At 43.0% G+C, this 22,518-nt stretch overlaps 1 protein-coding gene across 3 annotated transcripts in view; it reads left to right on the top strand.

Annotated features, from left to right (window-relative positions):
- The first annotated feature begins 296 nt into the window (after positions 1 to 296).
- Positions 297 to 22,518, top strand: part of LOC142584820 (uncharacterized) — a 75,224-nt gene continuing 53,002 nt past the window's right edge. For 2 of the 3 annotated variants that reach the window (XM_075695101.1, XM_075695100.1), the window contains exons 1-7: positions 297 to 764; positions 927 to 1,106; positions 2,202 to 2,286; positions 9,402 to 9,553; positions 9,650 to 9,843; positions 16,986 to 17,104; positions 22,181 to 22,253. In XM_075695101.1, coding sequence (XP_075551216.1) covers positions 652 to 764; positions 927 to 1,106; positions 2,202 to 2,286; positions 9,402 to 9,553; positions 9,650 to 9,665 — 546 coding nt within the window. In that variant the 5' untranslated portion in view covers positions 297 to 651 and the 3' untranslated portion in view covers positions 9,666 to 9,843; positions 16,986 to 17,104; positions 22,181 to 22,253. Of the gene's footprint in view, positions 765 to 926; positions 1,107 to 2,201; positions 2,287 to 9,401; positions 9,554 to 9,649; positions 9,844 to 16,985; positions 17,105 to 17,556; positions 17,745 to 22,180; positions 22,254 to 22,518 lie in introns of those variants that run through there. The other variant, XM_075695103.1, reaches the window with a different exon arrangement.

Genomic DNA, 22,518 nt, shown 5'->3' with positions numbered 1-22,518 from the left:
ACATGAAAATAATTGATAGTGAACGCGGTATCTTGTGCAGATGGTACACTGTGACGAGGGCTGCGCAATGCTGATTTGTGCCTCATGACGGAAAAGCAGGGTGAAAATACGGAAAACAAAAGACAGTGTGCTGTCCTGGATTTGTGCATTGTATAAATTTTAGGGGGGGGGGGGAATCAGTAAAAGGCATTATAATTTAGCTGTTTGTGTATTCATTCCTGACCCCCCGCCCTCTTCTTTTAATAGGCCTAAGTCCTAATCGGAAGGTTCGCTAACCGGCTGAATATTTTTCGTTTCATGTAGCGTATATTCTGGCAGCTTAAGTTGCTTTTCGGCGCCTGTTGACAATGTGCCACAGAAGCACAGCTTTTTTTACTCTTGGACCCTGGGATCTAATACCGACCATGCCGAGGTGTGAACATCTCCTTTATTGTCATGAGGCACATTGGAGGTAGCAGTGTTCCTTGTAAAACTGTTGACTGAGCAATAATTTAAACATCGGTTTTCCAAAAGCCAGACACACTACCAACTGTGCCTAAGGTATGACCAAGGAATACCAGTCTGTTTGCTTCAGTTGAATTGTGCTCAGAAACTTAGCGCAGCACTGAGGCCAAACTTCCTCATCGACCCTAAAGCAGTCATTTTAACCTGATGACATTTTCACAGATCTTTGACGAGGACTTTGACACCTTTGTTGAAATAACAGCGGACTCTGCTATCCACAATAAGGCTAGAATTAAAGTCAAGGAGACGAACCAAGTAAGGTGAGTGTTGCATCAATGCAGATGTTTGGTATTTAAGTCTTCATTTTAGATTATGTCAAAGAAGCTTTTTATTTCTTTCGGTTGTCACATCTAAAATTTAGAAAGTTATTAAAAAGCACTGCACAATGTCTTTCCTTTTTTCTCCCATCAACTGTACTGCAGGATAGCAGATGTCCTCGAAAAAGGCCCACCACAACAGGCACGCCCCGGTCCTGTGTACATGCTGCCAACTGTGCCACAGGATATAGTAATGAGCATTGAGAGACACAGGGCTGGGCAGCATTTCAAAAACAGGCGGCGGGTGCTACAGTGGTTATACCACGATTTGTGTCTGCAAACAATGTAAGTCATCAACACAAAATTTTAGAAACCAAGTTCGACACATCTTGGCTTGTGGCTGTCTTGCTGAGTTATGTTGAAAGGAGCCTGCCATTAAAGCTATGTTGACTAAATCAGCTTGTTATGAATGATTTCAGGTGCTAGAAGCAAAACATATTGATTATTGTATTGTATTGACTGGCAATTTTCCCCTTGGACGTTATTTCCAAAGCTGCTCTGACTTAATATGTAACTACAGTGATTTCATTATCTCAAGTATCAGTTAGGTATGTAAGGAATTGTATTCCTTCAGCATAAACAAGCTTTACAGCATTAAATGTCTGGTAGAAATCTTGTGGCATTGCCATCTTTAAACTTAGTTATGTAATCTGACTTCTGTTGGCTTCTAGTTTCCTCTTTGCTTTTATTAGGGTTGTGCAAATAGTAATTTTTACAATAGAATCGCATATGCTTGAACCCCCTTATAAAAATATTCAAGTGCCACGAAACTTCCGTTGTTACAACCAATAATTGTTATAACCGGGTTGCATGAAAAAAATCAAAATAGGGGGATGGCAGAGCCTGATATGAGGAAACTATATAGGCGGGGAGGCTAGTGCCCCTCCCCACCACCTTCCTCTGCCCGGCTGCTGATTGTATTCAATCGTTTAACTGCTTCCTGGGCGCTCTGATTGCGTGTAATAAGCTGCGGCTGTCGGCGTTAAACAGTAGTACTGCGATAACAACTGCAAAGAAGTGTCACAGGTGGCAAGCGATGTGTGAGCACCGCCCCTAGTTTTACGTTCCCTCTGTACTTTAACATTTCTCCAATATGGTCCAAATAAAACTTCCATATTTAGTTTATTTTGTACCTATTGCTTCATTCCAATGGTAGTTCAGATTTGTAAGCAGCTGTTAGCCTGATAAATCAACAGGCACTGCTTTTTCACCTCGCCCTAATTACCCAGGTTGCTGTTTGTATTAGCCAAAAAGGTTTCAAAGTATAGCACTTCAGTACTGTTAGCAAATTACTGCCTACCTTTATTTCCTTAGCATTACTGCTTGAAGATCAATTTTTCCTCATGCCACCTAAGTGCTTTGCCTCTCTAAATCTGCTAGGTACCCTGGGAAACTGTATGCAGAGGCAGCCCAAGCCATCATAGCCAAGTTTCCGAACTTGGCTGACAGTACAGGAACTGGCTATGTAAGTTCTTCATTGTTTTGTTTGCAAACTGTACCTAGGTGTGGCTTCAGTTGGTTGTCAACCTTCTGATAAGGTGACTCGCCATTTTTAAGGTGAAATGGCAGAATGGTAGTCCAGGTTGTTGTAGCTGTACCCTTTGCAGGCTTCATTGCCTTACTAGGAAGCCCAAGGATTCCAAAGGGTGGAAAAAGAGTGCCAGGTTGAAGTGTGTTAAGGGTAGTTTTAGTTTACTTTGAATTTGTGTGCATAAGCCTTTCCGCAGGCATCTATATATAAACGCTGGCATGTTTGCTATGACATGTTTGACGATGCAGTGGTGACATAGAGGCAGAGTATCCGCCTTGCGTGCAAGAGGACTGTGGTTTGAATCCCGGTGCCGCGTAATTTTCCACCGGATTTAAAAAGAAACTGCGTCTTGATAAAATTACATAAACAAGCCTGGAGTGCGGCCTGATCCCGGTGACCAGAAACGGTAACGCACTCCCTCACCAGAGCAGGATTGGCCACCCTAGTGCAGTACTTGGCCAGAACCTCCTATATGAATACAACAATCAAACCCCGGCCCTCAGTCCCCAGCGGCTGCGAAGCAACTGACCACGGCGGCTGTCAGACCTGTGACGCAGCAGAGGGTGCTAAGAATACCTGGGTCTGAACAGGCCGCCATTAGAATCTGAATCTGACAACGTCTAACGCTAGAACGTTATCTACCGAGGCGAGTCTAGCAGTGATATTGGAGGAATTAGCGGGCTATAAATGGGTATAATAGGGCTCAGTGAGGTTAAGAGGACAAATGAAGCAGATACAGTGCTAAAAAACGTGCACGTCCTGTGCTATCGGGGCTTAGCAGAGAGACGAGAACTAGGAGTCGGATTCCTGATTAATAAGGATATAGCTGGCAACATACAGGAATTCTATAGCTTACGAAAAGGGTTCTACTTAAATTGAGGAGGAAGCAACGAGCTATGGAAAGAAGAATGATGGGTGTAACATTAAGGGATAAGAAAACAGCAGGTTGGGTGAGGGAACAAACGCGAGTTAATGACATCTTAGTTGAAATCAAGAAAAAGAAATTGGGGGGGGGGGGCATGGTCAGGACAGGTTATGAGGAGGGAAGATAACCAATGGTCATTAAGGGTTACGGACTGGATTCCAAGGGAAGTGAAGCGTAGCAGGGGTCAGAAAGTTAGGTGGGCGGATGAGATTAATTAGTACATGACCGGCGTGGTTGAAGTATAGGAAAGGCCTTTGCCCTGCAGTGGGCGTAACCAGACTGATGATGATGATGATGTTTGCGGTTCTGCGACATGCATATGTATATTACATACTGGATTTTTCATGTAACGTGAACCAAACCTTAAATATAAGTAGTGCATCTAAGTGAATGAGACAGTGAGAGGTATCTTAAAGGAAACCTTAAACTATTTTGACAAATGTGCATAAACTGAATCATTAGGGTAGGCTCTCTGTTCATTGACACATTTTATTGATTGATTCTTTATTGGTTTATCACAATAAAGATTATGGGAGGCAAATGGAAAATTCATTTAAGGATAGCGTGAGAGGGTCCTCTGCCCCCATATACTTTTTTAAGAGCTCGACGTAAAGTGTGTAGTTTATTATAGGGCTATGAATATGTGCATCGCTACCGACTGCAGTGTTGCTGCTCCCCCGAGTTTTCAGCTGCCCTTTCACCTGCTACATAGCAAGTGCACGCTAAAGTCCCTCCATATAAGTTTTCGCCGACCAGGTTAAGTACCGCCAACCTACCCTCCTGCTCCGCGCTTCTCCCTCGCTCACCCCCCTCAACTTCCGGCAGCAAGCGGACCTTGTCCAGCTTCCGGTTTTAGGCAGAAGCGACGTCACTGCTGTATTGAGGTGCGAGCGTGCAACAAGCGAAAATTCAGGAACTGGAAATCCCGGAAGCAGAATGACTAGAAACTGAAATTGCGGAAGCGGAACTGGTTTGAGCGACGAATCAGAGAACAGCGGCACACATCAAAGGTTGGCGCTACTTAGCCCAAGCGGTGCTGGTGCATGGATTTAGGGACTTTATTGCACTCGATGTCAGTCGGGCAAGCTATCTGATTAGCCACCCATGTTGCATCATCGGGAATTCTTGAAACATGCTGCTGCATTAAGCTTAGCTTTAATAACATACATATGCATAGCAATTTCTCTACACAAATTAATAAATATAGACTTTTCTTTAAACCACTGGCCCCCATCCATCTGAGAATGGGGATTGTCTGCTACTGCTCTAGACTGAGGCAGCTGATGGGATGCGGAGTAGTTGCATGAAAATAAAGGCAGCAACGTGCTCTTTGGCCACAGTAACATGAATGGTAGCGGTGCTGTATTATGCTCATCTTGCACTGCAGGTGTGTGCAAGGAGTAAACTGCAGTGTCTGCATGCTGTAGAAAACATGAATGCTTATCTTGGCAAACAAGCGGTCATCTGCAGTTCTGAAAAGAAGGAGGCTTTGCAGCAGTTGCCACCAGTTCTGCATTTGTCAGTGAAAAATTTTATGTAATTTTTCCAGAATAGCAGAAAGTTATCCTAACAAGCCAAGATCCAGGAAGAAAAGCATTGCGAAGGAAATTGAACATGCTTTACAACATGTCATATGTCCGTCCTAACACCATCAGTATATTCGTGCTCAAGTATGCAGAACTTAAAATAATTGTTTTATGACTTAAGTTGTACGTGAAGAGTTGTTAGAGCGTGCTCAGAAACCCCAAATGAATTTGTTTCTGTAAAATTTTTATGTGGTTCTTTCCTTTTGCAAGCTGTGAAAAAACCCGGGAAATATTGAAATATTATCGCTCCTATCTCTTAGGACTGGCAGATTTCAATCTCCATATCAAAGGTGCTGATGTACTCTGGAGGCTGTGGTCGATTGATTTTTTTTTCTTTGGCAATAAGCATGCAGGCTTTCTCCTTTCAAAGCACGCTAGAGAGCTGTGACAACTTGGGTTTTGTATATCGTAGAGCCCAGAAAAGATAACCACATAAGAGATGCTGCCATTCAAAGAACTTCATTTGGTGGTTCTGAGCATGCTCTAAAACTTTTCAAATACGGCTTATGATATAAAACAAAGTATTTTACACATATAGATGTTACTTATGACGTAACTCATCAAACTTTATGAAAATCCGACAACTTTGAGCCATTTGTGTCATTCGTCTTAAGTTTACCACTCTATTTTGAGACTTCGGTTCAAGCTATTTAAACACTGGCTGTGGGGTGCCCCAGTTAAAGTTAGCCAAGATTTTAAACATGTGCTGATGCATTATATGAGGGTGCAAGTTGATGTTAATTGCTCAGTGGAGCATGTTGCACTTATTCTTCTATTCCTTCAATTTCATAATTAGACAAGATAATCCTCTATGCAAGCTTTAGAGGAATACATTAACTGCACAGTTATAGCGTGGGATTAAAGACTCCACATTTGTAACCAACTATCCCACAACTATTTTCTGTGTTGTACAGCCTACAGAATACGAAGATTCACCTAACTAGCTGTTGGCAAGCTGTGTTTGCAGCGCTCTTAAAGGTGCTATGCATTAATGAATAGCGTTTTTAAAGAAACCTACTGTTGATGCTTGTAGAGTGACAGTAGCCACAATATCATGTTCCGTCTGTTTACTGCTGTAATCAACTCCCGCACTTGTTCGTTTTGGCTGTGCAAGTAAAACCAATTGCTGCATTAATTTTGAAGCATACTGCATCAAGGCTGTATCACTGTATCTCAGCGACAGCATGCTCTGCTCCATTTCACGCCTAGCAGGCAACACTATGAAATCAGCTAAAATTATGCACTTATATATGTCTCACTCTTTCCATTTTGCAGTGCAGTTGTTAGGGATGTGCGATTTTTACAGAATAACCACTTCTTATTGCACATCTATAGCTTGTGGTTGTGAGATAAAGGAGGGATATGGGTTTGACAAAAATATTTGTCATTGACTACAGAAAGTTTAAATTTTCAACAAATATTCAATCTTAATAAAGGGTAAATCAGGCATCCACCCGTTTCGTAGCAATTGATACAAAGGAAACCCATACGAGGAACCATTCGAGGAACCCGTATGGGTTTCCTTTGTAGCAATTGCTACGAAACGGGTGGATGCCTGATTTACCCATTATTAATTGCTTCTCTCTACCTTGCGGGTTTCCACAGAACTACTACGTCAAATATTCAATCTTGTTGCCGATCGCCGATATGCAATTTGTTCTTTTTTTTTGTTAAGTGAAGAAATAACTTTGCCATGTTTAAATTGGGTCTTAAGTTTCAAGAAATGTACTTTGGCAAGAGAGCTAAAATTAGCCCAGTATGTTGTTAAATGTCCAAGGAGTGAAAGTTCGTATTGCAATGTTTGTATCTATAGTTCAGGCAAAGTTGCGAAATTCTAAATTTGCAACATTGCCAGTGTGAACTGATTTCTACATTTCAAAATGCTTCCATGTCCTAAAACACTGTCACTGTGGTTCTGCACTGTATGTATCTCTAGCATATAGGCAAAAAAGGATTGAGTAGCAGAGAGACAGTATCAGTTCCAACGTTTTTGACTTGCAAAAAGTGTGTAAGGAAAACACCCAAAAAAACTAAGAGTGAAAAATGTGCATTTCATGCAAGACTCGTTCTGGCAGGATAGCAAGCCGAAAAGGGGCTCATTCTAACAAGATCAAAATGGCTTGGCTATTAAGCGGCCTTGCAATGGCAAAAACGCAAAAAGGGTCATTTTCAGTGCTTTTATGGGCATACTGTACATTTTGTAGCACTAATATGGTGTTTTTTTCTTGCTCAACTACATGTGGTTTTGAGCTCGTTTTTTGCCAGCAGGTATGGAATGTATACAGATTTGAAAAAATAGGACAATCTATGTTTTAGTGTGTGTGTGTGTGTGTGTGTGTGTGTGTGTGTGTGTGTGTGTGTGTGTGTGTGTGTGTGTGTGTGTGTGTGTGTGTGTGTGTGTGTGTGTGTGTGTGTGTGTGTGTGTGTGTGTGCGTGTGTGTGTGTGTGTGTGCACACACACCCTAAAAACCTATACTCCTTTAAGCGAAATCATTTAGCTTCGTCGAGAGCACAAAGAGTTGGCTGCAGTTGCTGGTTGCCAGAAATGTGCTGCTCCACTGGTTCAAATCAGTACCCTCCAGGTAATATTTGCAGCATTTATTATGTGAAAGTATGAGACGAATTTACGTGTAATTGCATGATGCATGCATATACCTCTCTTTAATATGTGGTGTCCTACCTTTTGGTTGCAAATGAGAGCAGCAAGAGAAGTCTCTCGAACCCTCACCGCATTGGAGTGAAGATTTACAGCACTGCATTCGTGCGTGGCACAAGTGAGAGCACTGCAGTCACGGAGCCTTCTCCCCCTTTCCCCTAATTTCAAAGGGCTTTCTTCATAATTCAAGATATAATATTGCCCCATCAGAAAGTGGTGATATTGAAGCTTCCTAGCACATTCTACAACTTTCTCATTCGAAATTACCTATGAAGTGTTTTCCAAATGCAGAATAAGGCTTCTGAAGTTGAATAATTACCAACCTTTGCTAGTTATACTAGAACATTGAAAGCATTGTCTTTATCCGTAAAGCGGCCACGCATGGCTTTAGTTGTATCCTGTGGCATCTCTCTAAAACCTTGGCTTACAGTTGCCTGTATACACATGGGCTTTGTACACCAAGAGAAGGTGATGTAATGCAAACTGATGATGACCTAATTTACCCTCATTAACCTCATTTGAAACATTGGCTACCGGTTGACACCCAGGTTTTGTTCAGCTTTTATCCTTAGTTAACTGCAATGCGTGGTACTTTTGTCTGTTAATGCTGAAAAAGTAGATGCTATAAAATTGCCGCCTAGTTATAGCCAGTTTATGTATATACATAAGAACATAACATTGGGATCGGTGAGCACTTAGCAGAAGCATTGGGCAGTGTGCCGAAAACTCCTGCCACTCAGCTGTGTCCTTCTTGAGTAAGATAGTTATTGCGTTCGCTGGCAGAGCGGCATCTTCCTCTCATAATAAGCACTGATCACAACTAGCTGAAGGTGCTCCAAAAAGGCAGTGGCGGTTTCTATGGATCGAATGGCAACCAAAGCAGACATTGAAGCGAACGACGCTCAGAGAACTGTATTGATGTATGACGTAGCGAATGCATCAGTTTTGTAAAAGCTCAAGTTTGCTTGTATGAAGAACTGATAAGGTTGCTATCATCAGGCTTCTGTGCCAGGGGACATAGTTTCAAAACCCACCGTCAGACACAATTTAAAAAATAATGGAGGCTGCATTTGAAGCTATCTGGATGGATGTATGAAGAAAACTTGGGGATCAGTGATAATATTGCATTGTAATAAAAAGTTCAGCATGTTACACTCCTGTAACACATGACGGCGAAATCTTGCTGCACGCATAGTAATGCATTAATTTGTACAATCAGAGGCGTCAGACTTCTTGCATGACGTAACGAGCTGAAGTGTGATGTAAACGCATGGCGCTGTAGGTCGACCTCCTCGACGACACGTGCCAGCACCTAATGTACTACCTAAGGGTTCTTTCTTTCTTTCTTTAGTTTCTTGATTCATGTTCAGCAATTCCTGGTGATGATATTTTTTGCATCACTAGACTTAGACAACGCTTTTTTCGGGTATGAGCCATCGCAACGAGCCACTTAAGGCTTTTTCTTTTTTCTTTGTCTCTTTGTTCATTCTTACTTTCATTTCTTTATTCATATTCAGCTATTGCATCTTTGCTTGCTTGTGGGGGCATGAGCCATTCCTGATATTTTTTGCATCACTGGACTTGACACGCGCTTGTTTTTTTGGTATGAGCCATTGCAACGAGCCACTCAAGGCTTTCGTCTTAGAATAGAATCTGCCGCAGGCTATTCATGATATAGTTTTGCTGAACTGGGTATTTGGCTCTAAGACAGCTGCACTAGTGAATATAGACCAGCGCTACTAGCGTTGTATAGATTTCTGTGACCTGCGCAGCATTGTAGTTGCTGTTTATTGCTGTCGGGCATGTGACAAATTTTACTTTTGTTTGCCATTGTATATGAGTTTGCTTCACCTAGTAATAGTTTGTGATGCTTTTTGCCTAGGACTCGTGGCGAGAAGCTTTAAGGTTTAAAGCTAAATATGAGCGAAGAAAGCTCAGACTGCAAGAACACACAGATGATGGCCCACCACCTAAAAGATCAATAGTGGTCAGCAATGACAGTCTTGCCTCCAAAAAGATCACAAGACCATTTGAGTATGTATAATAATTTTTGTGTAAATCTACAGGTTGCCAGCCTACTATAGTGTTAAATGACTAACATGGTTTCTTTTCACGCTGCTGCCATGGAAGATGGAGAGGACAATGAAACCATTGATACTCATCTTGTAGCCATGACTAAAGAAGTGTCAAAGGCCCGGCCTGATGTCGCTTACATTTCTGACTGCATGGCAAGAACATTAGCTAGTAGAAGAAAATGGATTGGCGAAAACCCATCAGTGAGAGACATTGTGAAGATGTATCCCGCTCTTTGCATGAGCACCATCGTAAGTTCTTGAAGGAAAAGTATTTGGCTATCACTGAACCCAGGAAAATGCATGGGCAAACTTTTTGTTGCAATATGCCAGAAGAAAACCTTATGTATTTTCTTGTTTTCTCTTATTGCAGTCCTCTGCTTGCAATTGTCATTCAAAGGGATCAATTTGGCTCAAGCCGATTTTTCTCAATTTTGTTTGGGATGCTAAACTTGGAAATTATCAGGTTTTACCCTGAAAACTAATTACCTGTGTGCACATGGGTGAGTGCATGTGGTGTGCCCACATTCATGCACCCTAAATTGTGCTGTACTGATGCATAAAAAAACATTCACGTGGCCAATGCCACTAATGGTTCAAGAAAGCTTTACCTTGGGGCCAACTCTGATCTCCACACAAACACATGAGAAACACAGAAATGCTCGCATTAGACTACCACTGAAACGACTTGTATGAAAATTATTGCACATAAGAGAGAAACTGGAATTCTACCATCTTTAGGGAGCACTCTTGAATTAAGGCGTCGAATTCATTAATAAACCTTCTGAAAAATTGGTAAATGGAAAAAATGGGGGAGCACAAAGGTTTACTAATCTGCAACTTTCTACCAAATACAGATATTATTGTTTTGTAAAGTGCTTCTATTAGAGCATCTGAAGTAGACAGATATGCACCTATGTCTTCCGCTTACATGTAATTGTTAAAACACTTGTGAGGCTTTTGCGAAATTCCTATTTACAAATTAGTTTGCTTATTTCAGTTTCACTTTCCCTTTTTTCACAAGTATTCATTTAACACTCATTTGGAACAAACGAAAATGTTACAAAGGAAAAAGAAAGCAAGGAAAACCAGGGATTAAAGGTGCTTATCTGCACCTGACTAGGTCATTGTCCTCAATATACCAGGTGTTTCAGCAAACACTTCCAAAAATTTTCAAATGTTGCCTGTGCCAGATTGCACAATTCTACACTCTTGAGCAAAATTACACCCTTTTGCCACGCAATAATAGTATTCTGCCTTGTCCGCATTCCCTTTCTTGAACGCTGCAAGCCCGGTACTTTCCAGTAACGAACAGCATGCTCGTTATCAGCATGACATAGCATTCCTGAAAGGAAAGTAGCAGGTGCGGCGCTTTCGAGAAAGGAAACGCGAGCAAGGCAGATGACGATTGTTGTGTGGCAGATATACATTCCAAAGGGTGTACCTTTGTCTAAGAGTGTATAGTTCAGGAGCCGGTCTACTCGAAGAGGCGGACATAACTTGAAAAAAATAAGATGCATAATTGACTAATTAACAAAAATTCACTGATTAAGTAGACGAATTACCATATGGCCCACATTGAAATTTACAAATTCTAGCCATGGAGTTCGCAACGCACACCCATTTGGAACACATTCTCAGGATGACACCAGTTTCTAGGTATTAATGGCAAAGAAATGCATTGGTGTTCCTGTTTAAACATGTTTGAGTGTTTGCTGAAACACCCTGTACTGTGCACTCAAGCCACAGTGGTAACATCTCATTGAGCTACAGATTGAGAAAGAAAAAACATAGATAAGGAATAGGAATTTTGATGCCTCTTGAAAATGAACCTAAAGGTCTCGGCAACAAGTATTTACACAAATGAAAAATGCCTTTACCAAGACGTAAAAGGAATTGTTCAAGAGACATCTCATAACTAAAAAGCATTCGACAAGCAATTAGGCAAAGAAAACCCACTATGTATTTTCCGCTAAAACAAGTAAAATAGAGCTTGACATTAAAATTAAACGAAAGAGAAAATGAGAAAACCTCTGTGCCAAGTGTTGTATTACCTAAGCCTTCGGACAAAAAATTAACAGGAGGAGGCTTGGCCCATTAAGGTTTCTGTAAACTAGCTTTCTGTAGTTTTTGGGGACATTGCCTTGGTAATTTCAGCTTGAATACATTTGTGTGTAACATATCAATGTTCTCTGCTTTAGATGGTTCAATAGGTTCGATTTACAGAATTGCTGTTTTTTTTCTGTTTTTCTCTAGTGCACAGTTAATTGTCTTCAGTTTTTATGACGTTCTGATTTCATGAATTTTTCTTAAAATTTCAACCTCCTTAAAGGGAAACTGAAGAGTCTGTCGAATTCAGTAATACGCTCATTTACGGATGCGGGAACTTTATAAACCATGTACGTAAAATTTTGGGCGGGATTTTTCGCTTAGGAACGACGCAATCGCCGGTTAAAATTGCGCTGTCGCTCTGCCCCTGGTCGAGCGCCGCGCACTGCTGCTGACGCTGACGATGAGAGCGGAGACCGGAAACCACGGCGTAGTGACGTCAGCACTGCTGTTCCGCTCCTTCCGCCTCCGCGACCGTGCCTGACCGCGTTTGTTTCTGCGTGCGTGCCATCATAATCAGCCTCGCTCGAGCCTGCATCCCTTTGTTTACGTGTATGTAGAGTGGTAGGTGACGTGCGCAGCATCAATTGAAGTGGTGAGCCGATCATGCCGGTGTTCTGTGAAGCCTACGGTTGCAGAACCCAGAATTTCAAGCACTCAAGAACAAAGGTGCTGTGCTCTAACCACTTCCGTGACGACGATTACTACCAGAGTTTATCAATAAGGCGTGAATGAGTGAGCGTACGACTTCCTGCTAGCAGGCTTTCTAGACGCAGCGCGAGAAGGTCGGGGCACCGAACGCACAAAGGCGGGATGGGTGCGGGCGGTCGGCTGGTAACCGGTCTTGGAGGACCTTATGAATACACGAACTCGTCCAAACCTGGATTTTGATTTATTAGTAGCTCGTTCGTGTTAGCACGCTGAACGGAAGGTACATGTTCATCTCCCACCCTTGAGGCAGCTTAGGTCGCAAACCGCCGTTAATTTTCTATTCGCAGGTGTGTTGTGAAACAGCCAACATGCAGCTACCATAATGCAGTGCAAGTGTAAAGTTTTCATGTGTTTGAAAGCCGGCGCATGCCAGGACGCTGCGCTCCCCCTCGCGCACAGGCAGAAACCGGCTGTCTCGCGTAGCCGATGGAATTCGCCGCCTTTACGGCTCCGGTTACGATTAAGGCTCAACCAGACGTACGCGTTCCAATGCGCCCGCACGCGCCGCACCACGCCTGGGCGCGTACGGCGTCAGGCGCGGAGGCTGTTTCGCGTGTCGGCGTGCGGCCAGGCCCCGCACACTCTCAAGTTCAACAAATGGCCACAGAGGGTGAAAAATCAATCGAGGCGCGTTTCAGCGTAAGCGCGCAAGTGGAGCTACTGTAATTTGGTCGAATACTTTAATTTATGCTTTCTCTGCTAGGGGCGCTGAACATGCTGAATTTTTTACTTTACACAAACCATTGACATAAACAATCCAGGTGTCTAAGGATGTTTTGTTATCTCAGGCAAATAGGCAGTTGATTTTTTAAAATTTGATTGTTGAAGCTGCTTTTTAGTCATAGCGTCAAGGTTTTTGTACTTGATTAACCACCGACAGCCGACAGCCTATTGGCATCGATGTGTTTCCTGGCCGTTGGCGTTCGAATACTACGGCGGTAAAACCGGTAAAACATTTTCGAAAGCATGCTGGTTTCGTCTGCGTGTCATTACATAGACTTGCTGTAAAGAGGTCTACTCTTGGCAAAAAATAGTGCCTCATTTTGTTTAGACGTTGATTATCATAATGAATGCGGCGGAGGTTGAGGGAGTACGCTTGAAGGTACGTTTTTATGCCGTTGATCTCCATAACACCGTAAGTACGCAAACCGATGTCACAGAACACCCGATGCATCATTGTGTGTTCTCCGTCATCGCTTGTTTGCTGTACGCCTATTAATTCTTCATTTCTTCAAGTGTTGTACCCTCCTTTTGTCCTTGTTCTCTTGTGCTTCACTTACAGTATGTCGTTCCGTCAGCTGTAATGCGCATTTGCAAAACCAATACGTTTGATAAGACGCAGTGGTTATCATAATTTCACTACACATGTATTAAGCTGGCACATATGGTTCAGATACAGATGCCTGTATGCGGACTTGCACGACGTTGATGCTGAGATTAGGATAATTATGACACCCGTAAGGAAGAGGCAGCTGACGGCCGTAAGCTGTTGCGTTCTTTCGGCCAAACTACCCGGCCTGGTAGTGCTGTAAAGATGCTGTATAAAAGTGACACGCGGCGACAGGGAAATTATTATACATAGCAGCCGACCATACGTTTTGTAGCTTAGGTCTTCTTTCTTGTGCGCTTGTGCTACCCTTATTAATGAGCCATTTCTTGACTATGTTCTTGACTATGTAACCGCGTTTGTGTGGATGCGTAGACGTGTGCTTTTTGTTGTACTTGTAAAATGCAAATAAAATATTGTCAGGCTTACTCAATCTTTTGTGTCGTGTGCGTTTATTCCAGTCGAGGCCATCGTGCCACCTGGAAACCGCATTCTGTCAGTAGCCCTACACGAAATGCAACAGCTGAAGCGCGGCGGCACAACTCGGGGTAACGGCGGCGTAATAAACGAAAAACCGCTCGGGATGCCCTAAATAGTCAGTTCAGAGTGTGCCTTAACTCGATATGACTCAGCGCTACATGTATTCTGCTGCGCCTCGATCGTGCTCCCGCCAGTTTGGTTGCTGTGTGGCAAACGTAGCGCCTACATATATATATGTAGGCGCTACGTTTGCCACACAGCAACCAAACTGGCGGGAGCACGATCGAGGCGCAGCAGCCAGAAACACAGTAAAGCCACAGAACACCTGGTAAAGCCAACGGCCATACTGTGCAAAACCCCGTTTCCGTTTCCTGTTGTACAGCGCCACCTGTGGTCGCATACTTTAGTTCACGACGCCACCGCTACGCTTATTTCCGTAGCACTGTGGAAGGTACAGTTTCCCTTCTCTAAGTTTGTATAGGTGTTCTGTGGTGCGGCGGCGTGGAGACCTACAACCGCTAGAATTTTTGCGCCCGCGCCGGAAGCTGCCTCTCGCGTCAGTAGCATGACACACCTCACATGACCACGGCAAGCCAACGTCACTTCCGGAACGACTCTTCGCGCGACGTTCAGGCAAGCTTGCGGGAAACATGGCGGCGGTCCCGGCTGCCCGCTTCGAATTGAATTTGGCGTTGCTTTTGTAAAATGCACTTCGTTCGTAGCAAATGACTGTGTAAACGGCTTTCGCTTAGTCTCAGGCCGCTTCGACGACAGAGTATTATGGATAACCTCGTGGTGTTTTCGAGATCGCTTCTCGTTTCGAACGAGTCGAAGCCTAACGAAAGAAACGTTCGAGATGTCAACGCCACCTGTCGCTAATGGCGCGAAATAGCCGCAACAACGGCATATGGCCTCTGAGATTCGAAGATATCGCCGGTCAACTAAAATTCTAAAAAACGTGCGCTGCTTAGCGTACGCTATATTATAGCGTATAGCGTACACTGTAGTTGCTGACGCTAAACTAAAACTGTCTAATATGTAACACATTGCTTAACGAGGCCGTTAAGCGAAGGCTAGACTGCCTTGAACATGGCAAGCTAGCAACACTGCGCCGCCTCGACGAGACGCGCGGCTACGCGCGGCAACTCGTGCATCGTGCGCGCCCTCTTCCTCCGTCGGGCGCCACGCGACGTCGAGTCAGCGCGGCGTGTGCGGACGCATTGGAACGCGTACGTCTGGTTGAGCCTTTAGCGTGCGGATGGCGCGTTGATGAAGGCTACAAGAGCTGGAAAACTTTTCCCGTAAGTAAACCATTTGTGTAGATTGCCGGCAGATTTGGGGCAGCGCACAAATGCCGACGATCGCATCCCTCCTTACGTTGCACGAGGAGGCATGCAGGAACATAACAGTACAGTTGTTTGTCCGGAAACGAACTCACTGGATCGCTGAATACAGCTTCGCAAAAAACATACTCACCAAAGAACATTTCTAACACGAGGAGATCCTAACACATCGCTTTCGTTCGCGTCGAAAGTACTGCTTGCTACCAGCATCTTTTGCTTCTTGGAGAGGCCGGCTACGTATACATGTAGGGAGCAACGCCGAACTCCTCAGAGAAACGCAAGCTCTTGAAATTTACCATTACCGTCTCACCAAACCACCTTGCACCGTGCTTCATGTGTGGCGGCAGCGGCCGGTCCGGACGATCACCAATGTTGACGTCACGAGGCGCCCGACCAATCACAGGCGGAAACAAGGCGCGCAAGCTGCTCGAGTCTACTGGTGCACTTTGCGTCGAAATAAAATCTGTTTGCGCTTTCTTTCACTCAATTTCGATGCGATATGCGGATTCGGAGGGTTGAAAACCATTACGTACAGCTCTTCACTCATTTTTCTGGAAAACTCTTCAGCTTCCCTTTAAAGGGCCCTTCACCAGGCCATGTGGCGAATTTTAATTATATGCTGGAAGTTTTTACGTGTCCTTAGGGAGCACCGTTCTACCACCAGAATGTTAAAATTGGTTCCTCAATAGATAGAAATATTTGAGTGCTGCAAACCGATCATTTCAGGAGATGAGCATCACAGCCAACATAGACGCTCTCTCCACTTGCTCTCTCTAGCCTCCCCAAGCGAAATCCCATCCCTGTGTTCTGCCCTACTCCAGCTGAGGATCGCATGATGCATGCGTCACGAGCCCTGCCTTTATTTCTTTTTTTTTTTTGCTCGCTTCATTACTGCGCGGCGCTCTTCCGCTGACGGTCCTGCGTGTGAGCAGTTGCGTTTGTCTTCCTTTGCACAGCAAACAATTTGCATGCTGTGCACGAGAACGCTTAACAAGTGGTATAAGTCAGTGCAACACAAATGCTGAGGCAGACGCAAGCGGATCACAGAGCATGATCGTGCGCTGGTATAAGGTAGACAATGACAGTGTCACTCTGCGTGTACGAGTGCATGACCTGAGTACAAGCAGATGAAATGAAAGTACATCTCTTGCTATACGGTACGAAGTAAAACAGACATATGGACATTCTGTTGGTCGGTTTTCTTATTTCTCTAAACTTTAATTTGTCTATTGCAGCAAAAGGTCAAATAGCTTGTTGCCTTGAATAATACTCAAATTCACATGCCACTTTGAACGACATTGCAGCCCTGGCATGCATGTAGTGCAGTTATGCGATATATGTCGACCCTCCGGCTAGGAGTGCGGCCCCCGCAAGGAGAAGGGCAAACAGCGTCTCGTTTGACATTTAACTTGTTTTTTTTTCAGTGCGCAGGGATGTAATACTTGGCAGACATGGTCACTAGCCTGCATTGTATGCACTGCACTTTTCAGCTCGAGATGACCAGACCTGGTGAAGGGGCCCTCTAAAAACGGTGTTTTCTACAGTAGGTATAATCTGTTACTTTATATGCAACAAACCTAATCAAAATTAGTGCCTTGTATTTCAAGAAAAAGTTTCTATCAAAATGTACTAGACAATGCGTGTTGCAATGCCTAAAATGCTGTGAAAATCTTTTTAATCTGCACTTTCCTTGTTTTAACAAGTACCAGCGAAAACGTATATCTTTGGGGACCTTGGTTCCACTTTTGCAGTGCAGGAGATGGAAGGAATGCAAGAACGAAAGCTGATGCCATGAGCATGGTTTTGCGTTCTTTTCTCCTTTATTTTTCATGTGTGCCAACCAACTATGCCATGAATATATGTGCAGCTAATTTAATGCGTCCATCAGTATGACAAAGCATAACTCGGAGCTGCTGTAAGCCAATGCTGTTGCTTAACAACTTCAGTCTGGCCAAAACCTGTGAAGTGATCTGCCTTATTATTCATTTTCTTAAGGCTCGGCTGGAGTTTCAGCGGATGACAACAGTTGCGGTTATGGAGAAATTGGAAAAAATTCTGGCACAAGCTGCACAAAAAATAATTATGGCGTCTTAGAAGAAGCGACACCTTCAGAGCTTCCTCCAAATATACGAGGAAACCATGAGCGGCATCTCAGAGGCCTCACACTATGGTACTTATCACGATATCAGCGAGCCACACCTAATATTTTATCATGTGAAAGTCTCTCAATAAAGTATATGGGAGTGAACATCTTGCGATTGGAAAGGGTACAGTGCAATAAGTTCTTTAGCATAAATAGTAACAATAATTATAGGTGGGCAGTCAACCAGAGCAGTGGGCGACATTTCCCCCGCCACCCATTGTGGGGAGTTTAGTTTGGCAGTAGGGTTCTCTTGACATCCCATTTGCATGTAATTGGACATGCGAGATAGTATATTCTAGGGTAATTTTTAAGGTGCTCTTTACTCAGTATGCTTCAGTGCAGCTTAGACCCTGCCCTCAACTAGAAGACCGCTGTTTGCTGGCAGTTGTGAGGAATTTATTCCATGGTCTTTACTCTCTTGTGAAAACTATTTTACTCGCTTTGCTTTTATATGGGGCTGATATGTTGCAGGATCCCTTGGCTATGTTAGCACTAGCACATTCAAGAGTATGTGGGACACAATTTCTGTTAGAATTTCTTTTCTGTTATAATTTCTGTTATAAGCTGATACGAGCATTGCAAGTCGTGCGGTTGTCGCCCTGAATTTAAGAAAACTAGTGTCATTTTTAAACACGCATGCCAATTGACAAAGGAAATCGCCGAAGCTCATAATATAAATATTAGGGACAAAGCATGTATCAGTGAACCTTCTATTGCTCTTTATGACAAGGAACTGCATTACCTATGTCAATTTTGATTGTGTCAGTTTGTCACAGTTGCCTCGACGCATATCTGCATCTTGTGCATGTCATGGTTTTTATCAAATGGCTCCTGTATATATATATATATATATATATATATATATATATATATATATATATATATATATATATATATATATATATATATATATATATATACGCAGGAAAGAGACGACGAACTTTGCAGGAGACAACCAACCCGGGCCCTACCATAGTTAACCTTTCCCATGTTGCGCTTCTGCCTGCGGAGGAAAGGGTTCTTTCAAAAGGCCTCAATTTCTGTCCAGCCACCGGGGGCTTCGACAAATTCCAGTTAATGAAAGACATTGAAAACTTCTCCCGAAACTTAAAGACTCCAAGAATATTTTCATGGCCGCGCTAGCAGCAAACAGGACCACCCAGCTATACCGTCCGCGACACACTGGACGCCTGCCTCACAACGGGACAAATGCCTAGACCTATTATATATCAAAGCTGTTTCTCGCGACGTGCTCGACACCTACAAGACACGCGCCCCATTCCAGAGAAATCTTTCCACTAGCGAATCCGATGCTCTTAGAAGCCTAAGCACGCGCGATGATGTTGTTATTAAACCGGCGGACAAGGGTGGCTCGGTCGTGATAATGACAAAAGAAAATTACAAAAAAGAAGTCGTAAGACAGTTATCTGACGGCACATTTTATAAAGAACTTCCCTGTGATCCTACCGACGAATTCCTTTCCATCATTAAGGAGACCATAAAAGCATTGGTGAAGAAGCAGAAGATCGACGATAAAACAGCACGCTCCTTGATCCCACTTAGTCCAATAGCTGGGCGCTTTTATCTGCTGCCCAAGATACACAAACCAGGTAATCCAGGACGTCCCATTGTATCCGGCATCAGAACAGTCACAGAATACATCTCTCGTTACGTCGACAGTCTAATCAAATTTATTCCAGCCACATTTTCTTCTTTCATTAAGGATACTAATGCTTTTCTTAATGACATAATAGATCTAACCGTTCCCGAAGGCTCGCTTCTGGTAACGATCGATGTCACTTCCCTCTACACGAATATTCCCCATAGGGATGGCATTCAGGCTGTCTTGAAATCATATGAACACCTCCAATGTAATAGCCCGATTGATAGCTCTACCCTCGAGGTTCTGCTTAAGTTAGTTCTCGAGTTTAACAACTTCGAATTTAATAATTCTCATTATGTACAAATTAGTGGGACATCGATGGGAACTAAAATAGGCCCCAACTATGCGAACGTTTTTGTGGGAGTGCTCGAAGACTCGTTCCTTAATAGTGTACGACTAAAACCGATCTACTTTAAGCGCTACATCGACGATATATTTTGTATTTGGACGCATAGCGAAACGGAACTCCTAAACTTCATTGCGGCATTCAACCAGGCACACCCCGCTATCAAATTCACACATCATTACTCACCGTCATCTGTAGACTTCCTTGACGTGACGATTACCATTGCCGATGGACGCCTAATCACAAAACTCTACAAAAAGCCAACTGATAATCATCAATTTCTTCATTTTGAAAGCAGCCACGCGCGTCATTGTAAGACTGCGATTCCATATAGCCAGGCACAGCGCTTTAAGCGCATATGTTCCGAAGAAGGCGATTTTAATTCTTTTTGCCAGGAACTCAAAAAGAAACTTCTCAACCGTAAATATCCAGAGAAGATGATCGATGACGCGATACACCGAGCGGCAGGATATGACCGGATGGACTTTCTTAAAGGCAGAAACAAGCCCAGTGGCTCCCAGTCGACTAATTTGATACTCACACATTCCGCATCTAACCCTAAGGTCTCAGGCATACTCCGCAAACACTATAACATTCTTACCCAAAGCGACAGGTTAAAAGTCATTTTTCCTGAGCCACCTCGTGTCGTGTATAGACGTTCGAAAAACATAGGTGACATACTAACGTCTTCAAAAATCGCCACTTCTAACCCGACCGGTTGCAGCCGCTGCAATAAACCACGTTGCAAAGTCTGCGCTCATATAACGCCTACATTAACTGCCACCAGCACAGCCAGCCAATTCATGTTCACCATTAAAGGCAGTTTCAACTGTGATTCATATAACATAGTGTACTTGCTCGAGTGCGGCACTTGCCACATGCAATACATAGGCCAGACTGAAACACCTTTCAGGATCCGCTTTAACAACCACAGGTCACATGCCAAATCCCAACCAAATCTACCACTCTCGAAACATGTTAACATGCCGGGCCACTCATTTAACAATCTCAAAGTAACAATACTCGAATCTGGATTCCGCACCAACCATGACCGCGAGCTTCGCGAATCTTACCTGATTCACAAATTTAACACTGTCTCGTCTGGAATAAATGAAAACAAAGGAAAAATAACCTGTCTAACTTTAGATTGAGCACAAATATACACTTCCCACACAGTGTACACACATGATTTCAGCGCTTTTTTCTGTCTCTTAATTTACATGTGGCTTTTTTGACGTATGTCGCTGTGGCTCGAAGTTGTACGCTTAACATATTACTTTTTTAGATAATTCGAGATTGCACTTAGAGATGCCATGTGCCAGACATCACGCCTTTGTATCTGAATGTGTAAGTCATTTTGTTTTCACTACACATAACCATTGTAACCACTGGCACTTACTTGAGAGTCATGTTTGTACGTATTGTATCGTGAACACATCTGCATTTCATTTCTTGTATATTCCAAAATGCGTGTCATGGACAATCATTTATAATGCGCAATGATAATGATTTATGATGCGCAGTGTATGGTCTAGTCAGTGTAGATAGCGCGCCCTCTGCTCGTGATACGGTGCCTTTAAAGCTGTGTATGTGTTGTACATGCGTTACTGTACTCTGACGAAGGCTGGTCCACCAGCCGAAAACGTTAAGTAAAAGAAGTCTTCCAAAAAGTTCGTCATCTCTTTCCTGCGTATGTTACGTTGGGTCCTGCGTGCTGAACTTTGAAGAAAACCCCTATATATATATATATATATATATATATATATATATATATATGTATATATATATATATATATATATATATATATATATATATACATATATATATATATGTATATGTGTATATGTATATGTATATGTATATGTATATGTGTATATGTATATATGTATATATATATATATATATACATATATATATATATATATATATATATATATATATATATGTGTGTGTGTGTGTGTGTGTGTGTGTGTGTGTGTGTGTGTGTGTGTGTGTGTGTGTGTGTGTGTGTGTGTGTGTGTGTGTGTTAGACATATCTTCAATAAATATCTGTTGGGAGTCAGCGCTGTGTCGTCGTTTTATTCTTTCTGTTGTCCCTGTCTTGTGTGCGCTGTTACAACCCATACCATGAATCTGTTATAGTGACTCAGTTCAAGGACTCCATGACGAACACGGAGTCGTCTGCACATTAGAACATTCCTTAGGTGCAGTATACTACTACCGAGTTTCCTACATAGTTTCATGTAGCATTTACTGCAGCATATGATGGCTAAGTGTCACGTCAGAATTTATGATGATCCAGTAAACCATTCCTGTGCAAGTATAGAGCTACTTCTGCTGCCCCACATAGGCCCATTATCTATGATACCCAATCGAGGCCTTTCAAAATGACGCATGCGAACGAAAGTGAGCAAACTTGATGTGTGGTGAAACAGTGTGTCTAATGCTCCTGCATAACTTTTTCAGAGATGACACAGCAGCAATTTGCCTTCTGCCCAGCATGGTGAAGGAGCGAATGGAAACGTTCATTTGCTCTTCTGTAAGTAATTCCCTTTTCAGAAGTTTTTGGAAATTGCAGACTGCTTTGCATCTGGCTGCAATGTTGAGTTTATGTATTTTAGTTATAAATGCTTAGAAAGCATTGTACATACTATTGTGGGCAAATGAAACAAACAGGAAAGCATTAAGTAAAAAATGCCTCACCTGTAGGCAACAACTGCCAAAATCACTGTGTATGCTGCTGCAAAAAATGTGCGGGTCCCGAGGCAAGTATACAAGCCTAAATTATGCTGAAATCACATGGA

The sequence above is a fragment of the Dermacentor variabilis genome, chromosome 6 (genome assembly GCF_050947875.1).
Source record: "Dermacentor variabilis isolate Ectoservices chromosome 6, ASM5094787v1, whole genome shotgun sequence".
Taxonomy (NCBI): domain Eukaryota; kingdom Metazoa; phylum Arthropoda; class Arachnida; order Ixodida; family Ixodidae; genus Dermacentor; species Dermacentor variabilis.
This window is presented reverse-complemented; position numbering and strand designations above follow the sequence as displayed.